Source organism: Bombus bifarius, unplaced genomic scaffold, assembly GCF_011952205.1.
Source record: "Bombus bifarius isolate JDL3187 unplaced genomic scaffold, Bbif_JDL3187 scf7180000008162, whole genome shotgun sequence".
Classification (NCBI taxonomy): domain Eukaryota; kingdom Metazoa; phylum Arthropoda; class Insecta; order Hymenoptera; family Apidae; genus Bombus; species Bombus bifarius.
In genome coordinates this window covers 341,936-360,158 of record NW_022884484.1, presented here as the reverse complement: position 1 = coordinate 360,158, position 18,223 = coordinate 341,936, and the positions used below count along the sequence as shown (strand labels likewise).

The following is an 18,223-nucleotide window of genomic DNA, read 5'->3' as shown; positions in this document are numbered from 1 at the left end:
GTATCATCACTTCCGGCTGTTACCCGCTGAAACGGTCTAAAGACTATACGCCATTATTGCATACGGACGCTACAGTGCACTATTCCAAACATTTGGCCGGTTTTTGCTACATTTATCCTATTCATTCATAGTTGAAGATCTATAATGAGTGATATCGAGGTAAATATTACATTTGCCTTTTTTAAATATTACTTTTACGTGTAATTTTATACATATTGTGGCCGTAACGACATGCGGCTGATCACAGCCATTATCGATCCATCAACGTTCAACTATGTTTCACATTTATATTACCATTTTAATGCTCTTATTTTACTTTTAAACCATTAAAAATTTGCAGATTTATTGATGGTGGTGTTATTAACCTTTTTATTTTTATAAAATATATTTGTTGACCCAACTAATTTATTGTAATTCTGTTTTAACTATAATTTAGAAGGTTAAGCGTTTGAATCTCCATGATTATTAAAATTAACAATATTCGGAAAATTCAAAATATAGTTCAATTAATTTACAATATAAATTATTTTTTTATTTCATTTCTATATAACATTTTTGAATTTATAGTTTAAAAAGTAAAAGAAACAAATAATTTAAAATACTTGCAGAGAACTAAAATTATATTCTTTATTCCAGCGGAGTGGTAGTCGTAGTGCAAGTCCTAGAAGACCAAGAACAGCAGATGGAGGTTTAAGAGACTCACGTTCACATTCAAGATCACGTAAATCACGGGAACGTAAAGAATCTCACCGACCAGTGAAAGAATATTCACGATCACGAAGTCGTTCAGTTTCAAGAGGAAGAAAGTCATATCGCAGTAGCAAATATGCTAGTGCAGGTCACCGTGGTAGTAGTCGCAGTCGTAGTCGTTCTCCTTATAGGGGTGGTCGATATTCTAGAAGCAGGTCTCGATCATACTCTCGTTCCCGTTACTCTCGTGAACATGATAGGAACATTTATCGTTCACACTCTCGGAGTCCAATGTCATCTAGACGACGTCATGTTGGAAACAGAGATAATCCATGTCCTTCCAGATGCTTGGGTGTTTTTGGACTTTCCATTTTTACAACTGAACAACAAATACATCACATTTTCTCCAAATATGGGCCTGTTGAACGTGTACAAGTTGTAATTGATGCAAAGGTACTTGAATATTAATGTTTTATAAACTACAATATAATATTTACATACTAACATACGTTAATTGTGAAAAGATCTAACATTAATGTTTACATATACAACCCCATAACTATTAAAAAAAGAAAAGGGGAATAGTAAATTATACCAGAGATTTAGAACGTTCATGCATTAAGTTTGTGTAAAACGTTAAAGGCCTCTGGTTACATTTTATTTTATCTAAAAACCAAACAGAACAAAATTTTATATATATTTATTTTCCATATTTTTATTAAAAGTCGTATAACATATTGATGCATAAATATTTATATTTTAGACTGGACGATCCAGAGGATTCTGTTTTGTGTATTTTGAATCATCTGAAGATGCTAAAGTAGCGAAAGAACAGTGCACAGGGATGGATATTGATGGTCGAAGAATAAGGGTAGATTTTTCGATTACACAAAGAGCTCACACACCAACTCCAGGAATTTACATGGGAAAACCTACACATTTACATGATAGAGGATGGGATGGACCCCGAAGACGAGAGTGAGTTTGTATTTTTCAAGATATAATTCCTAAATGAAACTTACAAAAATACAGAAAGACTATTATTTTTCTTTCATTAAACAGTAGTTACAGAGGAAGCTATCGACGTTCACCTAGCCCATACTACAATCGCCGTCGCTCACGCTACGATAGATCTCGATCACGCTCTTATTCACCACGTAAGTTTACTTTTTGTTCTGTCACACGACCTAATATAAGCAGTCTACATGGATATGTGTCTCCTTTAAAAATATTTACATAGCATTTAATCAATTAAGATAACTAGATCTAACAAAATACAAAAACTCATTGATTTGATATTGTATAATTCGCCAGAATTTGCACTTATGAACCTAAAAATACATTAAATTATAAAAATACTTTAAACCTATTCATAAAAAATTAATTAAATGTCAGTCACATATGCTAATATATACATATACAATATATAATATTGAATTTATTGTAAAATTTTAAATAATATTAGTATATTTATCAACTATGAAATCTAACGTTTTACTTAAGTTTTTTATTTTAGTTTAAATTATTTTCAGAATTTTCAGAACTATTAATATACAAAACATTAACATGTTTTAAAGAGTTGCATGCAATAAAATTTCACTGTTTGAAGTGCTTTCTCACAAAGATTAGCTTTCTTTGACTAAACTGAAGATATTAAACAGTCTGTTAATATAGTTCTCCTATTCAGTGTTATATATATATATAGCTATATTTTAATGAATGAAAACTGTATATTTACATATACAGAATACACATATGAACACAATTATAAGTGATTTCGAAATTTATATAATCATTCACTTATAACTGAAGTTCTTAATTTAGATTCATATTTTCGTAGACCGCTTATATTTACTTCAAGAAAAATGTTTAAGTACAAATAAGTAGTTAAATTAGCAAGAATGGAAGACAGGAGCATCAAGGAATGCATCCGATAAATCGTACGGTAGTAACTAAGTGTAACCCGTAACATGGGTCAAACAATCATAGTTTTTGTTGCTTAATGAATTTCAGGTCGATATTAAGTGACACGAGTGTGATGCGAGAGGCCAGGTGTTTGGGAGACCATTTGTGTGACTTGACCCTTTGACCTCAAATTTCTTCTAACAATACTGTACCGGGTCAAAAAATGCAAACGCTACATTCTTACTACTATTCTTACCTTACCTAGTTCTGCATTATATGCAATTAATATACGGCATTTAAATTACGATCGTACAATATCAGTTAATCAGATAATCTAATATGCAAAGAAGTGTAGTATATTCTTTGCATGGAAGAGTAAGGTTAGAATGGACGCAGACAAAACCTTATTTTCACAATGTTTCATTTCCTAGGAAATTGTTATGAAGATAAGGTTTACGTATTGTAATATGATGCTAATATGTGAAGGTTGGAATATAATTGTTTCTATCTTTCTTTGATTTAAATTTTGCTTAAAAATTATATTCCAGCCATTCTGTTTTTTAACACAACTGCTAAAATGTGTTATGAATCAGGAAAAAATGTGGTATTCCTAAATGTTTATATAAAAAAGAAAAATATTAAAAAAAGGGAAAGACCGAAAAACATACAGAAAAGAATGAAACAAAACAAAAATAAACTTAAAAATAGAAGTAAGTTCTCTAACCTGTTTGTTTGTTTATAAGGTTTTGAATCAAGAGGTATTGGATGATAGAGGGAAGTTTGAAGTTTCACTCTGAAAAAATGAAAGTTTTGAAAAGTTGAAGACAAGATATCTGAAGATGTTTGTCTTGCTCGAATTTCGAAGATCCGAAGGTTTTTCGCGCTTGTGACAAAGAATATGATCCGAATCGCATTCCTTACCGGCTGAGAAGTCTCAAGCCTAGAAGAACTGCAAGCCTCAAGACAGTAAGAAATCGTTGATCGTCAGGCCCCCGACCTGGACAAGCCAGTGGTTGGGGGTGAAACTGGTCGAACGTTTCAGAAAATGTTCAAGAAGCATCGAAATCTTTTATGAGTAGGGAAGAGCGTAAGCTGCTCCAAGGTTTATACCGATCATATTCTTTATCAGTTGATTTGGTTAAATAATATATCCGTAAATAGGTGTTATATAATAAATAAACATATATACCTTCGCCCTTATTCCCTCCACCATCCTAAAACCTCCTATTTATCCTTAAGGGTAACATCCTATTGTTTTCACTTTGTATAGGAATAAGCAGCGGCAATTCGAATTGAAACAATTAATAAACAGTGTTTTTTTAATATAAATTATTTACCTGTCATTTATTACCTCCAAAACCATAAGTAATTATGGTAATTAGTAATCCACAAAAATTTTTTTGAACTTTTATCTGTATCTTATGAAAACTAACAATTATAAATATATAACAAATTCATGACTTGAACTAGTAATAAAAATGAAATATGAAGTTTTATAAATTAGAGAGTATTTATAAGAAAACCTTAGAATTATCATTTCATTTTGATATGAATTATAACTGCAAAGGTTTCTATAGTGTAATATGCATAATCTTAAAAAAGTTTGTTAATAATATAAAAGAAGCCTTCCAATATACTAATATTATTGCACCTACAAAATCAGTTTTTATAGAGACATAACCATTTAACATATTAGTACTTGCTAATAGTTATGTATCTATTTATGTACTCACAGACACTTATCAATATTTTGTTAGTGATATTTTTCATGAGAACGTACCTTATGTAGAAATCATACATACATATATTGAATCTTGATAAAAGTATTGCTAGCACTTGGTAGCACATTAGTATCACGTCGTATACGACGGTGATTAGTAGAAGTTCGATTTGACAAAAGAAAACATGGATCGTTTTGACGTTAGTTTGTTATGGAAATTATGGTTAATCAGTATAATAATAGTGAATTGTAATGCTGCCGTAGCAAAGGAACCATATCAAAGTCAAATACCTACACAAGGATTGTATAATACTAGTGATAATGTCGTTATTTTAAACGTTACTAATTTTAAGTCATCCGTTTACGAAGATACAAAGGGTTGGTTAGTTGAATTTTACAACAGTTGGTGTGGTTACTGTCTTCGATTTGCACCGTTGTGGAAAGATTTTGCTAATGATATCTACGGTAAGTAAAATCAATTTTAACGATTATAAAATAATTAATAATTCACATAAAAATGTATCACTATCGCTTAACTTATTTATTCGTATGAACTTATCTTACTTAATATAATTCTTAAAACATATCGCTTTTTATATTTGCTGTATATCATAATAATCTATGAAAGCACTTTAAGTAAATATAACAATCGTGAATTTATTATTATTAAGCAAGTATGTTTTTAAGAAACCTTTGGCAAATCTAAATATGTATTATCTAAGATCTTTAAGTATGTATTATAGATGAGATTAATCATATGTTCCAAATAATTTATTTCAATAATATTTTTAGCATGGAAAGATATTGTAGTAATCGCTGCAATAGATTGTGCCGATGATGATAATAACCCAATTTGTCGAGAGTATGAAATTATGCATTATCCCATGCTTAAATACTTTTCTGTAAATGCACATCCACCGTCATTAGGATTATTGATGGAGAAGTATGATGATATTAATGAACTTAGACATAGTTTAATAGATTTGTTAGGAAGAGAACAACAAGAAGGAAGAGGTATTTCATGGCCTAATATAGCACCATACAGGTATATCAATTTATACTTCTTTATTTTTTATATTTACTCTTTTAAATAATAGAAGCTAATTATTGTTATGTTTTGATATTATAGAAATTATGAAACTACAAATATTTGGAAGGCTATACCAAACGCTATAAAATATGTCTTCTTACTATTTGAAAGGACAGATTCACATTTGGGTGCTGAAGTTATATTAGATATGCACAAAATTACAACATTACAAATAAGAAGGGTATTATCTGATAATGAATTATTATGTGAGACAAACAAAGTCACAAATTTTCCAAGTCTGATAGTTTTAGCTCGCAATGAGACACAAAAGGTTCTTAAAATCAGAATACCTACAAGAGAAGGTGTTTTCAATGCAATTAAAGAATTTATGATTTCAAAAGCAGAAACTATTCATGAGCTAAATCCTATTAAGAATCATTCAATAAAGAATGAAAATCATAAATTAAATGCTAGCACTCCAAAACAATTACAAGCAACACCACAGCCAGAAAGTACAGACATAAGTGGAGATCATTTATACCAACTTGATTTGGAAAATGCCTTAAGATATTCAATCTCTCATGAAATTCCATTACATAAAATAATAAAAGATAAAAAAATGGATGCATTGAAAAGATATTTAAATGTATTGGCAGACTATTTTCCTCTGAGATATGGTAACATTTTTCTAGAAATCACTAGAGATATTATTAAAAAAAGAAATAATATATCTGGGGAGGAATTTAGTCAAATAGTAAAATCTATAGAAGAAGAAATGTCACCTGTGTACTCTGGACCTTCAAAGTGGGTTGGATGTAAAGGCAGTAAAGAAGGATATCGTGGGTATCCCTGTGGTCTGTGGACAATGTTTCATATGTTGACAGTTAATTTTGCTATCCTAAATAAGGATGTTGAACGTGAACCAAGAAAAATATTAGAAGCAATGCATGGGTATATACAAAACTTTTTTGGATGTGCTGATTGTGCTCAACATTTTGTCCAAATGGCTTCAAAAAACAAAATGTTTGATGTGTCTAATGCTAATGACAGTATCTTATGGTTGTGGTCAGCTCATAATGAAGTAAATGCAAGACTGTCAGGTGATGATACAGAAGACCCAAAACATAAAAAAGTTCAATATCCAGCAGTTGAACATTGTCCAAATTGTAGATATGAAAATGGTACTTGGAATGAAGAACATGTTTTATATTACCTTAAAACAAAGTATAGTTATAAAGGAATAAATTATTATGATTCAGTCAACACACATAAGGATAGTAATGGCAATAAGTTAAAAATAAGACAAGAAAGACTAGTATTGAGTAAATATACAAATAATAAGAAAATTGGATGGGATTTTACAATTTTTGATATAAGTATTTGTGTTGTGTTATATGTTGCATCTGCTATCATACTTATATTAGTCTGTATAAAATTTGCAGTCAAAAGAACTTATAGAAAACGACATTACGTTAGCTTACTTGCAAAATGTGATTTTTATTTTTGTTAATTGAGATATATAAAACTTAAAAAACTTACATCTTTAAAAAATTAATAACAAAGTTATGAAAATATAGTTATGCTTATAAATATATTGTACATATATCATTTCCAATCATACAATTTTTTTACAAGAATATAATATTGGTAGATATACAATCTTAATTACTTCTTCAAATGATGTTGACTAAAATCATTATTCATAAAGCATATTATGTATTTATTCTTATTTGTTATAAATGTATTGTATTTGAGATTATAGTGGAAAAGACATAGTGATAATTATGTAAGTTTAATGTATAAAATTTTATAACGAGATTATTCTTTTTTGCCATAGGACACTTTTTTACAATTTAACATTCATTGACAAATACGATATATTTGTACATTTAATATTATTGTATTAAATTGAAAAATATGTAGTAAAAGATATTTAAGTTCACTATATAACATCATATAATAATAATAATTATAAAACTAGTCCTACCAATGTACAATTATATTATGTTTAATATAAATTATTACAATTATTAAATCTTTATGTATGTAAAATCGACAATCCTTAGACAAATATATTATGAACTGAATTAAACTTTTATGTGTAGATATTAAAATCAAATTCTTCCACTATTTTGTTAAAAGGCATTTATTGTAATATTTTCTTGAATTTGTATAATTTATCTATAATAAGAATAAAAATTAAGTACTGATTTACTATGTATAATTAAGTTCATATATTTATAATAAATTGTCAAAGTACAATTGTAAACAATAATCTGACTTTTAATCTATTCCAATAGTACGCTTTTAAATGTATTACATCAATGTAATAAAATATACATGCTTTGTGATATATACAGTATATAATACAAATTAATCAGTTTAACAAATTTGCTTTTATAAGCTTTACAAAATTTTTACAATTTATATTTATTTGTTTTTAAAGTCTGTATATTGCCATGAATTCGATGTATCCCATATTACACCATTATGGGGTAATTGAGATTTTATATAAGGAAGTGTCCATGTAAGGTACCATCGGTTGCCTAATACTTCCTTTACATTTTGTTTCCAACCTAAGTTATATATGTGTATTTTCTTATTACTCTCATTAGCTATATTACCATTAAGCACTAGACAAAAATGATAAATGCACAGAACTCCTGTGTACAACATTCCTACTGCAGATACAATATACAGAATGAGATAAAACTGATTTGTAGAACCATCAAATCCAAAAATGAATATTGCTAAGGGAAAAATGATTTTAATAAGTGACATAGGAAATTCAAAATGCATTTTACTCCAAATAAAGAGATTATTGTAACAAAAACTATATGTTGTCGCTACAAATAAATATAAAAGAAACATTATAAAGTATCTGTGATTATAATGACCAATACAACATCCAGTAAAAATACAATGATGATCCCTCTTTAAAATACATATATTACATGTAGGACAATGCCATGAACGTGGAGGTGCAAGAGTTTCACATGAAGCACACAATCTCCAACCATCTTTAGTATTTGCAGCACTTATTGGCATAATATCTCTTCTAGTGCTAGTATCGCAAAATATTATATATGTAAAATTCCCGACTATGTTTAACATGATAAAATTTCCAAAAAGGAAATGCAAAATATACGGCAATGATCCATGTTCGTGTATTGCCGGTAAAACCACCCATAGTTGGAACCAATATATTATTGGTATAATTGTTAATATAAAAGTCATTGAAAAAAAGTCGCTTAAAGTGCGAGGCCAAATTCTTTTTCGGATTATCATTTTTAACAATTTTATACTTTTATTAAACACGTGATTCTATTCAGTAGATAATATCTACTTAATATGTATATACACTTCTCACCAATACTGGTTTATTCTACAGTGATACTATTTCGTTATAACCTAAAAATTTGAAATCTTTTTAAATATTTTTTTTAATTAACTAATTTCATATATTATATATTTACCGGATCACATTGTACATTCTGTTAAATTCGTCATTTTAAGCGTGCATGGAAATCTGTTCCTGTTATCACTATTCGTAAATTTTGTATACGCGCGAAGTTTGATTCTTCAGTCAATGTACATATTAACTCACTTCATAGCATTCTTCTGTGATTTGATTTGAAAGTGCCATTCATATACGCATATGTAAGTACGCTACATGTAACTTTCCGCAAATACACTTCCCGTAACAATACTTTATTAAACAATTTTATTTTTTATTATTTTATTGTGTATTTTAGTTACTTGAAGATATTTAAAAAAGTAATAAAAATAGCATAAGTAGCATAAATAGTATGTAGTAGAAAATCTTATCATATTAATTTGCAACTTATTAATTTTATATTACAAATATGGAAACTACAGAAGAATTTCCTTTTCCTTTCCCTCCATATCCAATACAAACTCAGTTTATGAAAGAGTTATATAAATGTTTCGAAAATTCTAAGTTGGGAATCTTTGAAAGTCCAACTGGTACTGGTAAATCCATGTCAATTATTTGTGGTGCTTTAAAATGGTTACTTGATTATGAAAAACTGCAAAAAGATGAACTGACAAGTGCAATTTCTGAACTTGATGAACAAATTAAACAATATATTAACTCCACTGATAATTGGTTTTATGTACAAACTCAACAAATAGAATTAAACCGCAAAAGGCAAGCGTTACAAACAAAATTAAACAATATTGTTCAGTATGAGCAAAAAAAGAATAGTCTGAAAGAAAAAACTAAAGGTGTAAATAGTAAGAAAAAGGATTCATCTACTAAATTTGCAACAAGTTCTGCAAAGGACAGAAGTGAAATAGACAAAAATTCAGTTGATACAAATAACGAAAAGGGAAGTATTGAGGAAGAATTACTTTTAGAAGATGTTGAACATTCAGAAAGTTCTGAAGATGAAGACAAAGAAGAAATTTATGAAAATATAAAAATTTTCTTTTGCTCTAGGACCCATTCTCAATTATCTCAATTTATAGGAGAACTCAGAAAGAGTCCTTATTCAAAAAATGTATCTGTAATAACATTAACGTCCAGGTGGTTTTTAAGTATTGTGTTATGAAAATGAAATAAAATATAAATTAATTCTTTTTTTAATTTTGTTAATAATTTTAGGCAAAATTATTGCATTAATAAAAATGTAAAAAAATTGAAACATTTAAATTTAATAAATGAATGCTGTTTGCAATTACAAAGGAAAAAGACAACTGCTAAGGATGAAAAAGATCTTAAAAGAAAGAAAATGACAAGTAGTTGCCCTTTTGTGCCAGGAAACCAAGATTTATTAATAAGAGAAAGCTTAATGCAGATTCGGGATATTGAAGAAATTGTGCAAAAAGGAGAAAATCTTAAAACTTGTGCGTATTATGCATCAAGAAAAGCTGTTTCATATGGTCAATTAATACTGGTGCCATACAATACCATATTGCATAAGAACACTAGAATTAGTTCAGGAATAAATTTAAAAGGAAATATATTAATAATTGATGAAGCACATAATTTACTTGAAGCCATTGAAAATATGCATAGTGTTATAATTACAGGCAGAAATTTATTGCATTGTTATAGCCAACTTTCCCAATATCAAAACAGGTAACATATTTCATTTTGAGCATCATTATTATTATTATTGTTATTATTATTATTATTATTATTATTATTATTGTATTACACATTTTATTAATATATCTGAGAATATAAATAATATTAATTTTAGATTTCAAACTTTATTCTCAGCAAAAAATATTCTAAGCTTAACTCAGTTGAGCTTTTGTTTGAGAAAACTTATAACAGTTTTGGGGGCTACTATAAAATCAAATCCTGATGATGTTATAAATATAGAAGCATCTCCAAAATTATATAAGATAGAAGAATTTGCAATTATGACAAACATTGACACAGTAAATATGTTTGAATTGTTGAAATTCATTAAAAATTCTCGACTGAATCATAAATTACAAGGTTTCATAGAACAGTATGACACAAATTTAAAAATTCATAATTATAACACAAAGACATGTGGTGTAAAACAGTTTTTAGATTCAATTAAGACAAAAAGCACAGAGTTTGATACAATCACAGACATTCAATTAGATGAAGATCGCTCAAATAATCCAATGATGACAATTATAAGTTTCTTAGAATGTTTACGAAGCAACTGTAGTGATGGGCGCATATTTATTATTCCAGGTCCAACTGTTGGACAAAGTATCATAAAATTTCTTTTATTAAATCCAGCAGCGCACTTCCATGATATTAGTATGCAGATTAATTTAATTTAATTTATTTTATTTTATTTTATTTTAATATTTCATATTAATTTATTAAGTATTTTTATTTTTAATTTTTGTTTATATGTATAATTATTAACAGTTCGGGATGCTAGAGCTGTGATATTAGCTGGTGGGACAATGGCACCAATGAATGAATTTACAGATCAGTTATTCATAGCAGCAGGTGCTTCATCTGAAAGAATTGTCACATATTCATGTGACCATGTAATTCCTGAAGAAAACATAGTATGTAGCATAACAACTCATGGCCCAACTGGTATTGAATTTGAATTTAATTTTCAAAATCGAGAAAATACAAAATTGGTAAATATGATATTTTAATAATAATTAAATAATAATATAAATAATTCCAATGATTAAAATAAATGATAGAAAATATGATAAATTTCACAATAAAAATATTTCAGTTAGATGAATTAGGGAGGGCATTATTAAATTTATGTAATATCATACCAGCTGGTATTATAGTCTTTTTACCCTCCTATAATTTTGAAGAATTAATATATAAACATTTAGAAAATTCTGGTATTATTAAGAAACTGTCTTTAAAAAAACATATTCTTCGAGAACCTAAATCAGCTTCTCAGGTACTAATAACATAATCTTTTTACAAATTTTGTTGTAAAATTTTTATACAAATCTAAAATAAATTATATATTATAGGTACATGAAATTTTAAAAGAATATTCGCTTCACGTAAAAAATCCAAAAAATTCACAGAATGGATCATTATTGTTTAGTGTGGTGGGAGGAAAATTAAGCGAAGGATTAAATTTTTCTGATGATTTGGGAAGATGTGTTATAGTTGTGGGAATGCCTTATCCTAATATCCAATCATTGGAATTACAAGAGAAGATGAAATATTTAAACGAAAATATTGTATGTATTTATTTTGTCTCATTATTATGGCAAGAAAAACCACTTAGTGTCTTATACCACTTATAATTTATATGCATGTACATCAATTTATTTTTTGTTTATTAGAAATCAGATGCTGGTCAAAATTTCTATGAAAATTCATGCATGAAAGCAGTAAACCAATGTATTGGACGAGCTATTCGACACATTAATGATTATTCAACAGTAATATTATTAGATAAACGTTATAGTTATAAAATAAAAGCACTCCCACAGTGGATTCAACGTACATTAATCATTCATAAAAGTTTTGGTAGCACAATTGGTGCTATATCTAAATTTTTCAATAAAAAAAAAATTAAATCCAATAAAAAATAACATAAACAGAACAAAAGATATCTGAACATTATTATATGTATTATTAATGTATTTACTGTTACTATTACATTTATTAAAAGTAAGTTTTGTTAACATAGATATAAAATTCTGCATATAGTTTCTACATATAATTTGCAAGATGCACTTCAAATTTATATGTCAGATCATGATAATAAACTTGACCAGGATATAATATAGAACATGGGAAATGTGACTGAAAACAATTCATCTATTATGTCAATCTTTATAACTTTACTAAAAAAGCCAAAGTGCTATCATCATTTATATGTACATAAGAAATACTTACATAATATATTGCATTAGGATAATTTTGTGGTTGAATACTAAAAGCACAGTACTTTTTATAATGAGCTCCATGTTTTCCTAAGATAAATTCTATCTTTTTAGGTACAGTCGTTACTTTTTTATAATGTTTTTCAACTTTTATTTCTTCTTCCTCATCTTCATGATCATTTTTATAAACTTCACCAATTTCTTCGGCTTCTTCAATGTCCTATAGTCGAATCAAATTTATGATATACAAGTTATTACTTACATAAATAACATGTTGTTGATAATTAAAACATTGATTTACTTCTAATAAATCATAACTAGATAAAAATTCTGGAATAGTATAAGGTGGCAAACGGCCTCCAGTGTAGAACTGTACCCCACATTGGTCTGAATAAATTTCTAAAGCACTAAACACCAATATATTTAAAACAACTGTATTACTCAATAAACAACTAATATATTTGTTTATATATACCGTCCACTTTTTACATGCCATACTTTGGCAACAAATGAACTACCAGATTGTCCACCTTTTGTAACACATAAATTATGATCGAAACCTTCTCCAGGTGGAACCTAGCAATAATTAAAGGAAAGAGTTCAATATCTTTAAAATATGCAGTTATTTTATACCTTCTCCATGTATTCTCCTAAAATTCGAGGTATTCGAAAGTCCATCACTGTTCCACCTACACCACGTATAGCACCTGTTGGAACTGGATCTGTGTAATCCGCAAATGTCCAACGATCACAATTGAATAGTACTTTATGTTTTCGTAACTCAGATTCTCCAGAATCCTATTACATTTTACACATTTAACTAAATGTATATTTAAAAATATATTACTTACATGTCCAGCTAAATTAAACATAGAACCATGTGATAAATTCACTATTGTTGGTTTTGAAGTTGTTGCTCTCATACATATATCAAGCTTATTTTCTGGAGTTAACTTAAACTTTATTGTAGTTAACACTGCACCTGGATACCCTTCTTCACCATCTTGACTTAAGTAACTCATAATAACTGAACATCCAGTAATATATGAATCCCAAACTTTACGCCCAAATCCATTTGTCTAGTGAGAGCATTGATTATTATTTATATAATATAATATTGTTTATTATTTATATGATGTAACTAATCAATTTACTCCTCCATGTAAATGATGTTTCCCATTAAAATCATTTTTTGTTAATTCATAATCTCTACCTCTAATAGTAATATGTCCATTTTTAATACGGTTTGCACATCTGCCTAATATACAACCAATAAATGGGTTTGTTATAGGATTTGAGTATCCTGTAATAGTTGTATTTTAATAATGACTATTAGCTTCATTATTATAATGTTAAGAAATGAATACTCTAAAATTATACCTTTTACATCGTCAAAACCAAGGACAACATCAGCAGAATGTCCATATTTATCTGGACATTTTAGAGATATAATTGTAGCACCCCAAGTAATGACAACAACTTCCATTCGATTAGTATTTATCATAGTGTATGATTTTATAGTCTTTGGTATGGGGTCATTAAAAATTTGATCTTGATTATCTGATTACAAAATTCTATTGTTACTTTAAATATTACAAGTAAATTACATTAATTTTACATAATAAACTAAAGAGAGAGAGAAAGATCATATCAACCACAGCTTACCAACCCAGACTTCTCCAAATATTCCTTCTGTAATTGTTATATTTTTACAATTACATCCATGAAAATCCATATTTAATAGCATAATTATGATTGCGACAATACCTTATTCAATAATTATTGAATATAACAAAATGATATTAAAATTTATAATAAAACAATAATTTTCACCTTTTAAATATAAAAAATAAAAAATATTTTACTATATTCTTTTTTTGTTTAGACAATAGAAAATCATTTACTGGTTTTCAAATATACAAAAGCAGTTTTTACTATAAAAATACAGTAATACAAGGAATTTTATTTTATTTTAAATGATTTATTATTAATAATAATAAGGCATCACCTACAATTTGTGATGCTTTAATGTTACAATAATTATAGTACTTAATGTAATATATATACTCCGGTTACTATTTATAATTTATATAATTAATATTTATAGAATAATGTACAATGCTTGGAAAAATACATGAATTTTTAGTGCAAATCAGACACCGCATCAATACATTTCCCATTCAATTTTCGTATGCTTTATTACATTTAAATTTGTTGAGTAAAAAATCGAAGACAATAATATATCTTATTGCATTTCTTCAACGAAATCACATTTTTTTTGTTTTGTAATTTTGTATAATAAATCGGATAGATGTTTCTTTTTCCCATATATCATTCTGATTTTTAGAATTTCTCATAAATATTAGTGATTATGCAGTGCCCAATATCTTTGTTTGGCAAACTATTTTTATCGCAGAAAATTCTTTGAAATTCCTACCATCTTCGTACAATTGTTATTAGAGTTATATTACATAAAAGATTCGTTTCTCAAGCTTTGGGTTCTGCATTACATTACTTTTTAAGGCGCACACCAAAGCAGTCACTTGTTACTTAAATACACGTGGAACACATTGCACTTAGCTTATTAGTATATTCTTACAACTACAGAGTAATTTAAAATTTAAATAAATCGTCAGTAATTACGGATTTACGAGTTGCAGTACATTCTACGTCCTCTAAGTCTATATATTACAAAAAAAATACTGACAAAAGATTAATTTCACACATGAATATCGAATAATTAAAAATTGTGATAAAATTGCGATAAACTCCGCAATATTAATTATCTTCAAATATAATTGAGGATAATAAAATTGCTTAATATATTTTGCAACAAATAAACATACAAATAATGGAGAAAATACCACAGCAAACACTTCGTGTACATTAAAAGCACACTCATCTCATAATTATCATCTTGGTCATAGGTGTTATTGTACAAATTACTATTTATAAGTAGCATGCAGTTTTAGTGTAACTTCAACAAGAAAATATTTACAATTTAAGTTTATATTGAAAGAAACATGTTTAGAATAACAATATTTGGTCATACTAAATTGTTTAAGTAAAGAAATGATTCGATTTATTAAAAATAATCATCTTATCTGTATAAATTAAATTTTTTAACATATCAATTAGGGAATATATTTACTGGCAATATATATATATGAAGTTATATTTTTTTTGTAGTTATTCTGAATGTTTCTTCATACATGTTGTCTAATTAACAAAACATATAATATATAAATGATCTTTAATGAAATATAAAACTGGATTTGTTCTATTTTAAGCTAAAAAAGTTATGATATATAAAAAATAAATATAGCTTAGACTAGCACTGTTGGCAATCATATGCCATTACACAATTGATAATTAATAGCTGCCTAATATTACATTCGGTATAAGTAAGTTACGATTACTATAAACAAGTATTGATATTAGCATTCTAAGATTTCATTAAATATTTTTCAATTACCTTGGAAGCATTTTCAACTTTTTTGTCTCTCTTAACATATTAAGTACATGATACTAGCACCGCAGAATATCTTTGTACAACATAGAAAGGCATATCCATGAAATATTTATTCTATAGGTCTCTAATAACATCATAAATATTTCAGTCAACCGATTAATTAATTTTAATTATATGCAAGATTTCACAAATTGAACTTTGAAAAAGTATAAGTGCGATTCAGATGAAATATATAATATTATATGCATTTAATAAATTTGTATATATATAAATGCCAATTTAATGCATCCAATATTTCTATTTCAAAAACATTTAAATATATATGTTCAATACTCGGTTGGTTTTATCTTGAAAAGAATTTTTTAGTGAGGCAGTACAAAAACTTTTAAGTGGATAAAAGAAATTATTTATACAAAGAAATGAATTAGAAGATAAAAATGACCAGGAAATACTTCTTCAAAGTTTATCCTTTTCTCTTTCATTAATTCTATATTTTATATATATTGAGACATATCCTACAATACTGATTATTACTCAGGAAATCATTATAAAAACATATAAGTTTTGAAATAAAGATTTGTTTTTTTTCTCATATTTAATATTTCATATGAGGCAAAGAATAAAAAAAAAGAATTATTTTGATTCACCATAAAATAGCGTAGAACATACGCAACATGTAAATAAGTTTTGATTACCTTTTGTAAGTTTAATCTAACTCATATGTTAGTTGTTATTTAGTATAGAATCAATAAATTAAACACATACACACGTAAAAATCAAGATTAGTTCAGTTTGTTTTAGCAATTATAGAAATGCAAAATATAAACCATCATAGAGAGTTTCATAAATTAATTTCCTTTCTATTTTCTATCCAAGTGATTGAAAAAAGATAGGAAATAAATTTGCATAACTCTTGGTATTCTGATCATGTATTAGCATTTTAAGTAAATACAAAATAATTTCTAGGGCACTCATACACATACTTTATACAATGAAACCAATATAAAGGAATGTATTGATCATTATTACATTGTTAAACAAACAATAACTGTCCAATATATGTATACTTGTATATACAATAGTGATTATGTATATGGAGTGTCCTTGTTCTAAACTTTTTGAAAGTATATCACATAATAGATGGCTATATAAATGAACTAAGTATGTCAAACATTTTGCTACATGTATGCCAATTGTTTCAATGCATACTGTTTTCATATATAAAAGAAGTATTGTTTTAACTGCACATGGTATACTAAATTAAACCTATTATTCTAGTAGCATACAAATGCATTAAAATTGCTACTGTACAAACTTTTCACACGTGTATCTAGTGCCATGGTACTTGTATAAAGATTAAACATTAATAAAATAATATATGAGACCTGATAATTTAATATCAAAAGAAAACGTATATCTATTATAATTCTTATGAATTTCTTATGTTTCATACCTAAGCATATGCAGGAAAACACTGTGACTTTAGGAAAGGTTACTATTATCTATTGCTCACAATATAAAATTACTCTACAAATATACATACATATATTGTCATAAAGTAATGTTGAAAAAAATCATAAACAATCCTATTAAGTAATCATCAATGTTTTCCTGATTATATGTTTCATTTTGTTATGCAATAATTAGTTTCAACATTTAACTATTTTTTTCAGTCACAAAATTTTGATGGAATGTAAATTATGATTAGCATTAATATTTGTAATAAATATGAGCAGACAGTTGTAGAACTAAAGGAACAACAAAGTCTCATTTCTCTAAGGTGGTATTAGACAAACAAATAAATGTATAGAATTCAATCTTTAATATTCTGAAAAAGGAGCTAATATTTTAAATTGTATAATATAACAAGTATGTATATACGATTTTATATACGTTTTTTCAGAGTATTTGAATTAAAATATTTATCCTTTTCCAAAGTTTTTCAAGTACTCATGCAAATAATAGAAATATATGATATTTGTATGCTAGATGCTAACAGCAGATGCAGGATGTGCGGAATGTATGAATAAAACATTTATAATACATAAAATATGATTTAAAAACATTGTGT

The 18,223-nt window shown here is 27.2% G+C and overlaps 5 protein-coding genes across 16 annotated transcripts; 3 read left to right on the top strand and 2 right to left on the bottom strand.

The window, feature by feature from the left end:
• Window positions 1-6: 6 nt before the first annotated feature.
• On the top strand, window positions 7-3,924 carry LOC117208796 (transformer-2 protein homolog beta). Of its 6 annotated transcripts, none has more exons than XM_033450163.1 (5): window positions 7-159; window positions 637-1,143; window positions 1,454-1,668; window positions 1,756-1,847; window positions 3,339-3,924. In XM_033450163.1, the coding sequence occupies exons 1-5, from the start codon at window positions 145-147 to the stop codon at window positions 3,362-3,364; spliced, it is 855 nt and encodes a 284-aa protein (XP_033306054.1). In that variant the 5' UTR covers window positions 7-144; the 3' UTR covers window positions 3,365-3,924. The 6 variants fall into 6 exon arrangements, with proteins under 6 accessions (XP_033306054.1, XP_033306057.1, XP_033306053.1 ...); XM_033450166.1 differs by having other exon boundaries at window positions 2,704-3,924; XM_033450162.1 differs by having other exon boundaries at window positions 1,753-1,847.
• A 489-nt stretch (window positions 3,925-4,413) lies between these two features.
• LOC117208782 (sulfhydryl oxidase 1-like) lies at window positions 4,414-7,433 on the top strand. The gene is made up of 3 exons (XM_033450137.1): window positions 4,414-4,780; window positions 5,108-5,360; window positions 5,445-7,433. Exons 1-3 carry the CDS (start codon window positions 4,501-4,503, stop codon window positions 6,853-6,855), a joined length of 1,944 nt encoding a protein of 647 aa, XP_033306028.1. The 5' UTR covers window positions 4,414-4,500; the 3' UTR covers window positions 6,856-7,433.
• Window positions 6,969-8,953, bottom strand: LOC117208784 (probable palmitoyltransferase ZDHHC24). Of its 3 annotated transcripts, none has more exons than XM_033450138.1 (2): window positions 8,822-8,953; window positions 6,969-8,756 (listed from the first exon to the last, which is right to left on the bottom strand). In XM_033450138.1, exon 2 carries the CDS (start codon window positions 8,631-8,633, stop codon window positions 7,776-7,778), a length of 858 nt encoding a protein of 285 aa, XP_033306029.1. In that variant the 5' UTR covers window positions 8,634-8,756; window positions 8,822-8,953; the 3' UTR covers window positions 6,969-7,775. The 3 variants fall into 3 exon arrangements, with proteins under 3 accessions (XP_033306029.1, XP_033306030.1, XP_033306031.1); XM_033450139.1 differs by having other exon boundaries at window positions 6,969-8,771; window positions 8,822-8,950; XM_033450140.1 differs by having other exon boundaries at window positions 6,969-8,741; window positions 8,822-8,931.
• On the top strand, window positions 8,885-18,209 carry LOC117208781 (ATP-dependent DNA helicase DDX11). Of its 5 annotated transcripts, none has more exons than XM_033450136.1 (8): window positions 8,885-9,005; window positions 9,308-9,894; window positions 9,973-10,449; window positions 10,574-11,115; window positions 11,230-11,453; window positions 11,558-11,737; window positions 11,814-12,029; window positions 12,135-13,295. In XM_033450136.1, exons 2-8 carry the CDS (start codon window positions 9,347-9,349, stop codon window positions 12,384-12,386), a joined length of 2,439 nt encoding a protein of 812 aa, XP_033306027.1. In that variant the 5' UTR covers window positions 8,885-9,005; window positions 9,308-9,346; the 3' UTR covers window positions 12,387-13,295. The 5 variants fall into 5 exon arrangements, 2 of the variants coding, with proteins under 2 accessions (XP_033306027.1, XP_033306026.1); XR_004487771.1 differs by lacking the exons at window positions 8,885-9,005; window positions 12,135-13,295 and adding exons at window positions 17,826-18,021; window positions 18,142-18,209 and having other exon boundaries at window positions 9,103-9,894; XR_004487773.1 differs by lacking the exons at window positions 8,885-9,005; window positions 12,135-13,295 and adding exons at window positions 17,826-18,021; window positions 18,142-18,209 and having other exon boundaries at window positions 9,104-9,894; window positions 11,891-12,029.
• LOC117208787 (aldose 1-epimerase-like) lies at window positions 12,492-14,525 on the bottom strand. Its single transcript, XM_033450144.1, has 9 exons — window positions 14,346-14,525; window positions 14,061-14,240; window positions 13,835-13,983; window positions 13,532-13,759; window positions 13,314-13,478; window positions 13,156-13,256; window positions 12,982-13,087; window positions 12,694-12,900; window positions 12,492-12,600 (listed from the first exon to the last, which is right to left on the bottom strand). Exons 1-9 carry the CDS (start codon window positions 14,425-14,427, stop codon window positions 12,508-12,510), a joined length of 1,311 nt encoding a protein of 436 aa, XP_033306035.1. The 5' UTR covers window positions 14,428-14,525; the 3' UTR covers window positions 12,492-12,507.
• Window positions 18,210-18,223: the final 14 nt, after the last annotated feature.

Excerpts from the sequence above, each read along its gene's own strand:
- LOC117208796 (XM_033450160.1), top strand. Across the intron at positions 1,144-1,453 it reads AAGTTGTAATTGATGCAAAG|ACTGGACGATCCAGAGGATT; the intron begins GTACTTGAATAT and ends TTTATATTTTAG. Across the intron at positions 1,669-1,752 it reads GATGGACCCCGAAGACGAGA|TAGTTACAGAGGAAGCTATC; the intron begins GTGAGTTTGTAT and ends TTCATTAAACAG.
- LOC117208782 (XM_033450137.1), top strand. The coding sequence starts at position 4,501 with ATGGATCGTTTTGACGTTAGTTTGTTATGGAAATTATGGTTAATCAGT. Across the intron at positions 4,781-5,107 it reads TTTTGCTAATGATATCTACG|CATGGAAAGATATTGTAGTA; the intron begins GTAAGTAAAATC and ends TAATATTTTTAG. Across the intron at positions 5,361-5,444 it reads CCTAATATAGCACCATACAG|AAATTATGAAACTACAAATA; the intron begins GTATATCAATTT and ends TTGATATTATAG.
- LOC117208784 (XM_033450138.1), bottom strand. The coding sequence starts at position 8,633 with ATGATAATCCGAAAAAGAATTTGGCCTCGCACTTTAAGCGACTTTTTT.
- LOC117208781 (XM_033450135.1), top strand. The coding sequence starts at position 9,212 with ATGGAAACTACAGAAGAATTTCCTTTTCCTTTCCCTCCATATCCAATA. Across the intron at positions 10,450-10,573 it reads CTTTCCCAATATCAAAACAG|ATTTCAAACTTTATTCTCAG; the intron begins GTAACATATTTC and ends TATTAATTTTAG. Across the intron at positions 11,116-11,229 it reads AGCGCACTTCCATGATATTA|TTCGGGATGCTAGAGCTGTG; the intron begins GTATGCAGATTA and ends AATTATTAACAG.
- LOC117208787 (XM_033450144.1), bottom strand. The coding sequence starts at position 14,427 with ATGCTATTAAATATGGATTTTCATGGATGTAATTGTAAAAATATAACA. Across the intron at positions 14,241-14,345 it reads ATTTGGAGAAGTCTGGGTTG|ATAATCAAGATCAAATTTTT; the intron begins GTAAGCTGTGGT and ends TTTTGTAATCAG. Across the intron at positions 13,760-13,834 it reads AACATCATTTACATGGAGGA|ACAAATGGATTTGGGCGTAA; the intron begins GTAAATTGATTA and ends TGCTCTCACTAG.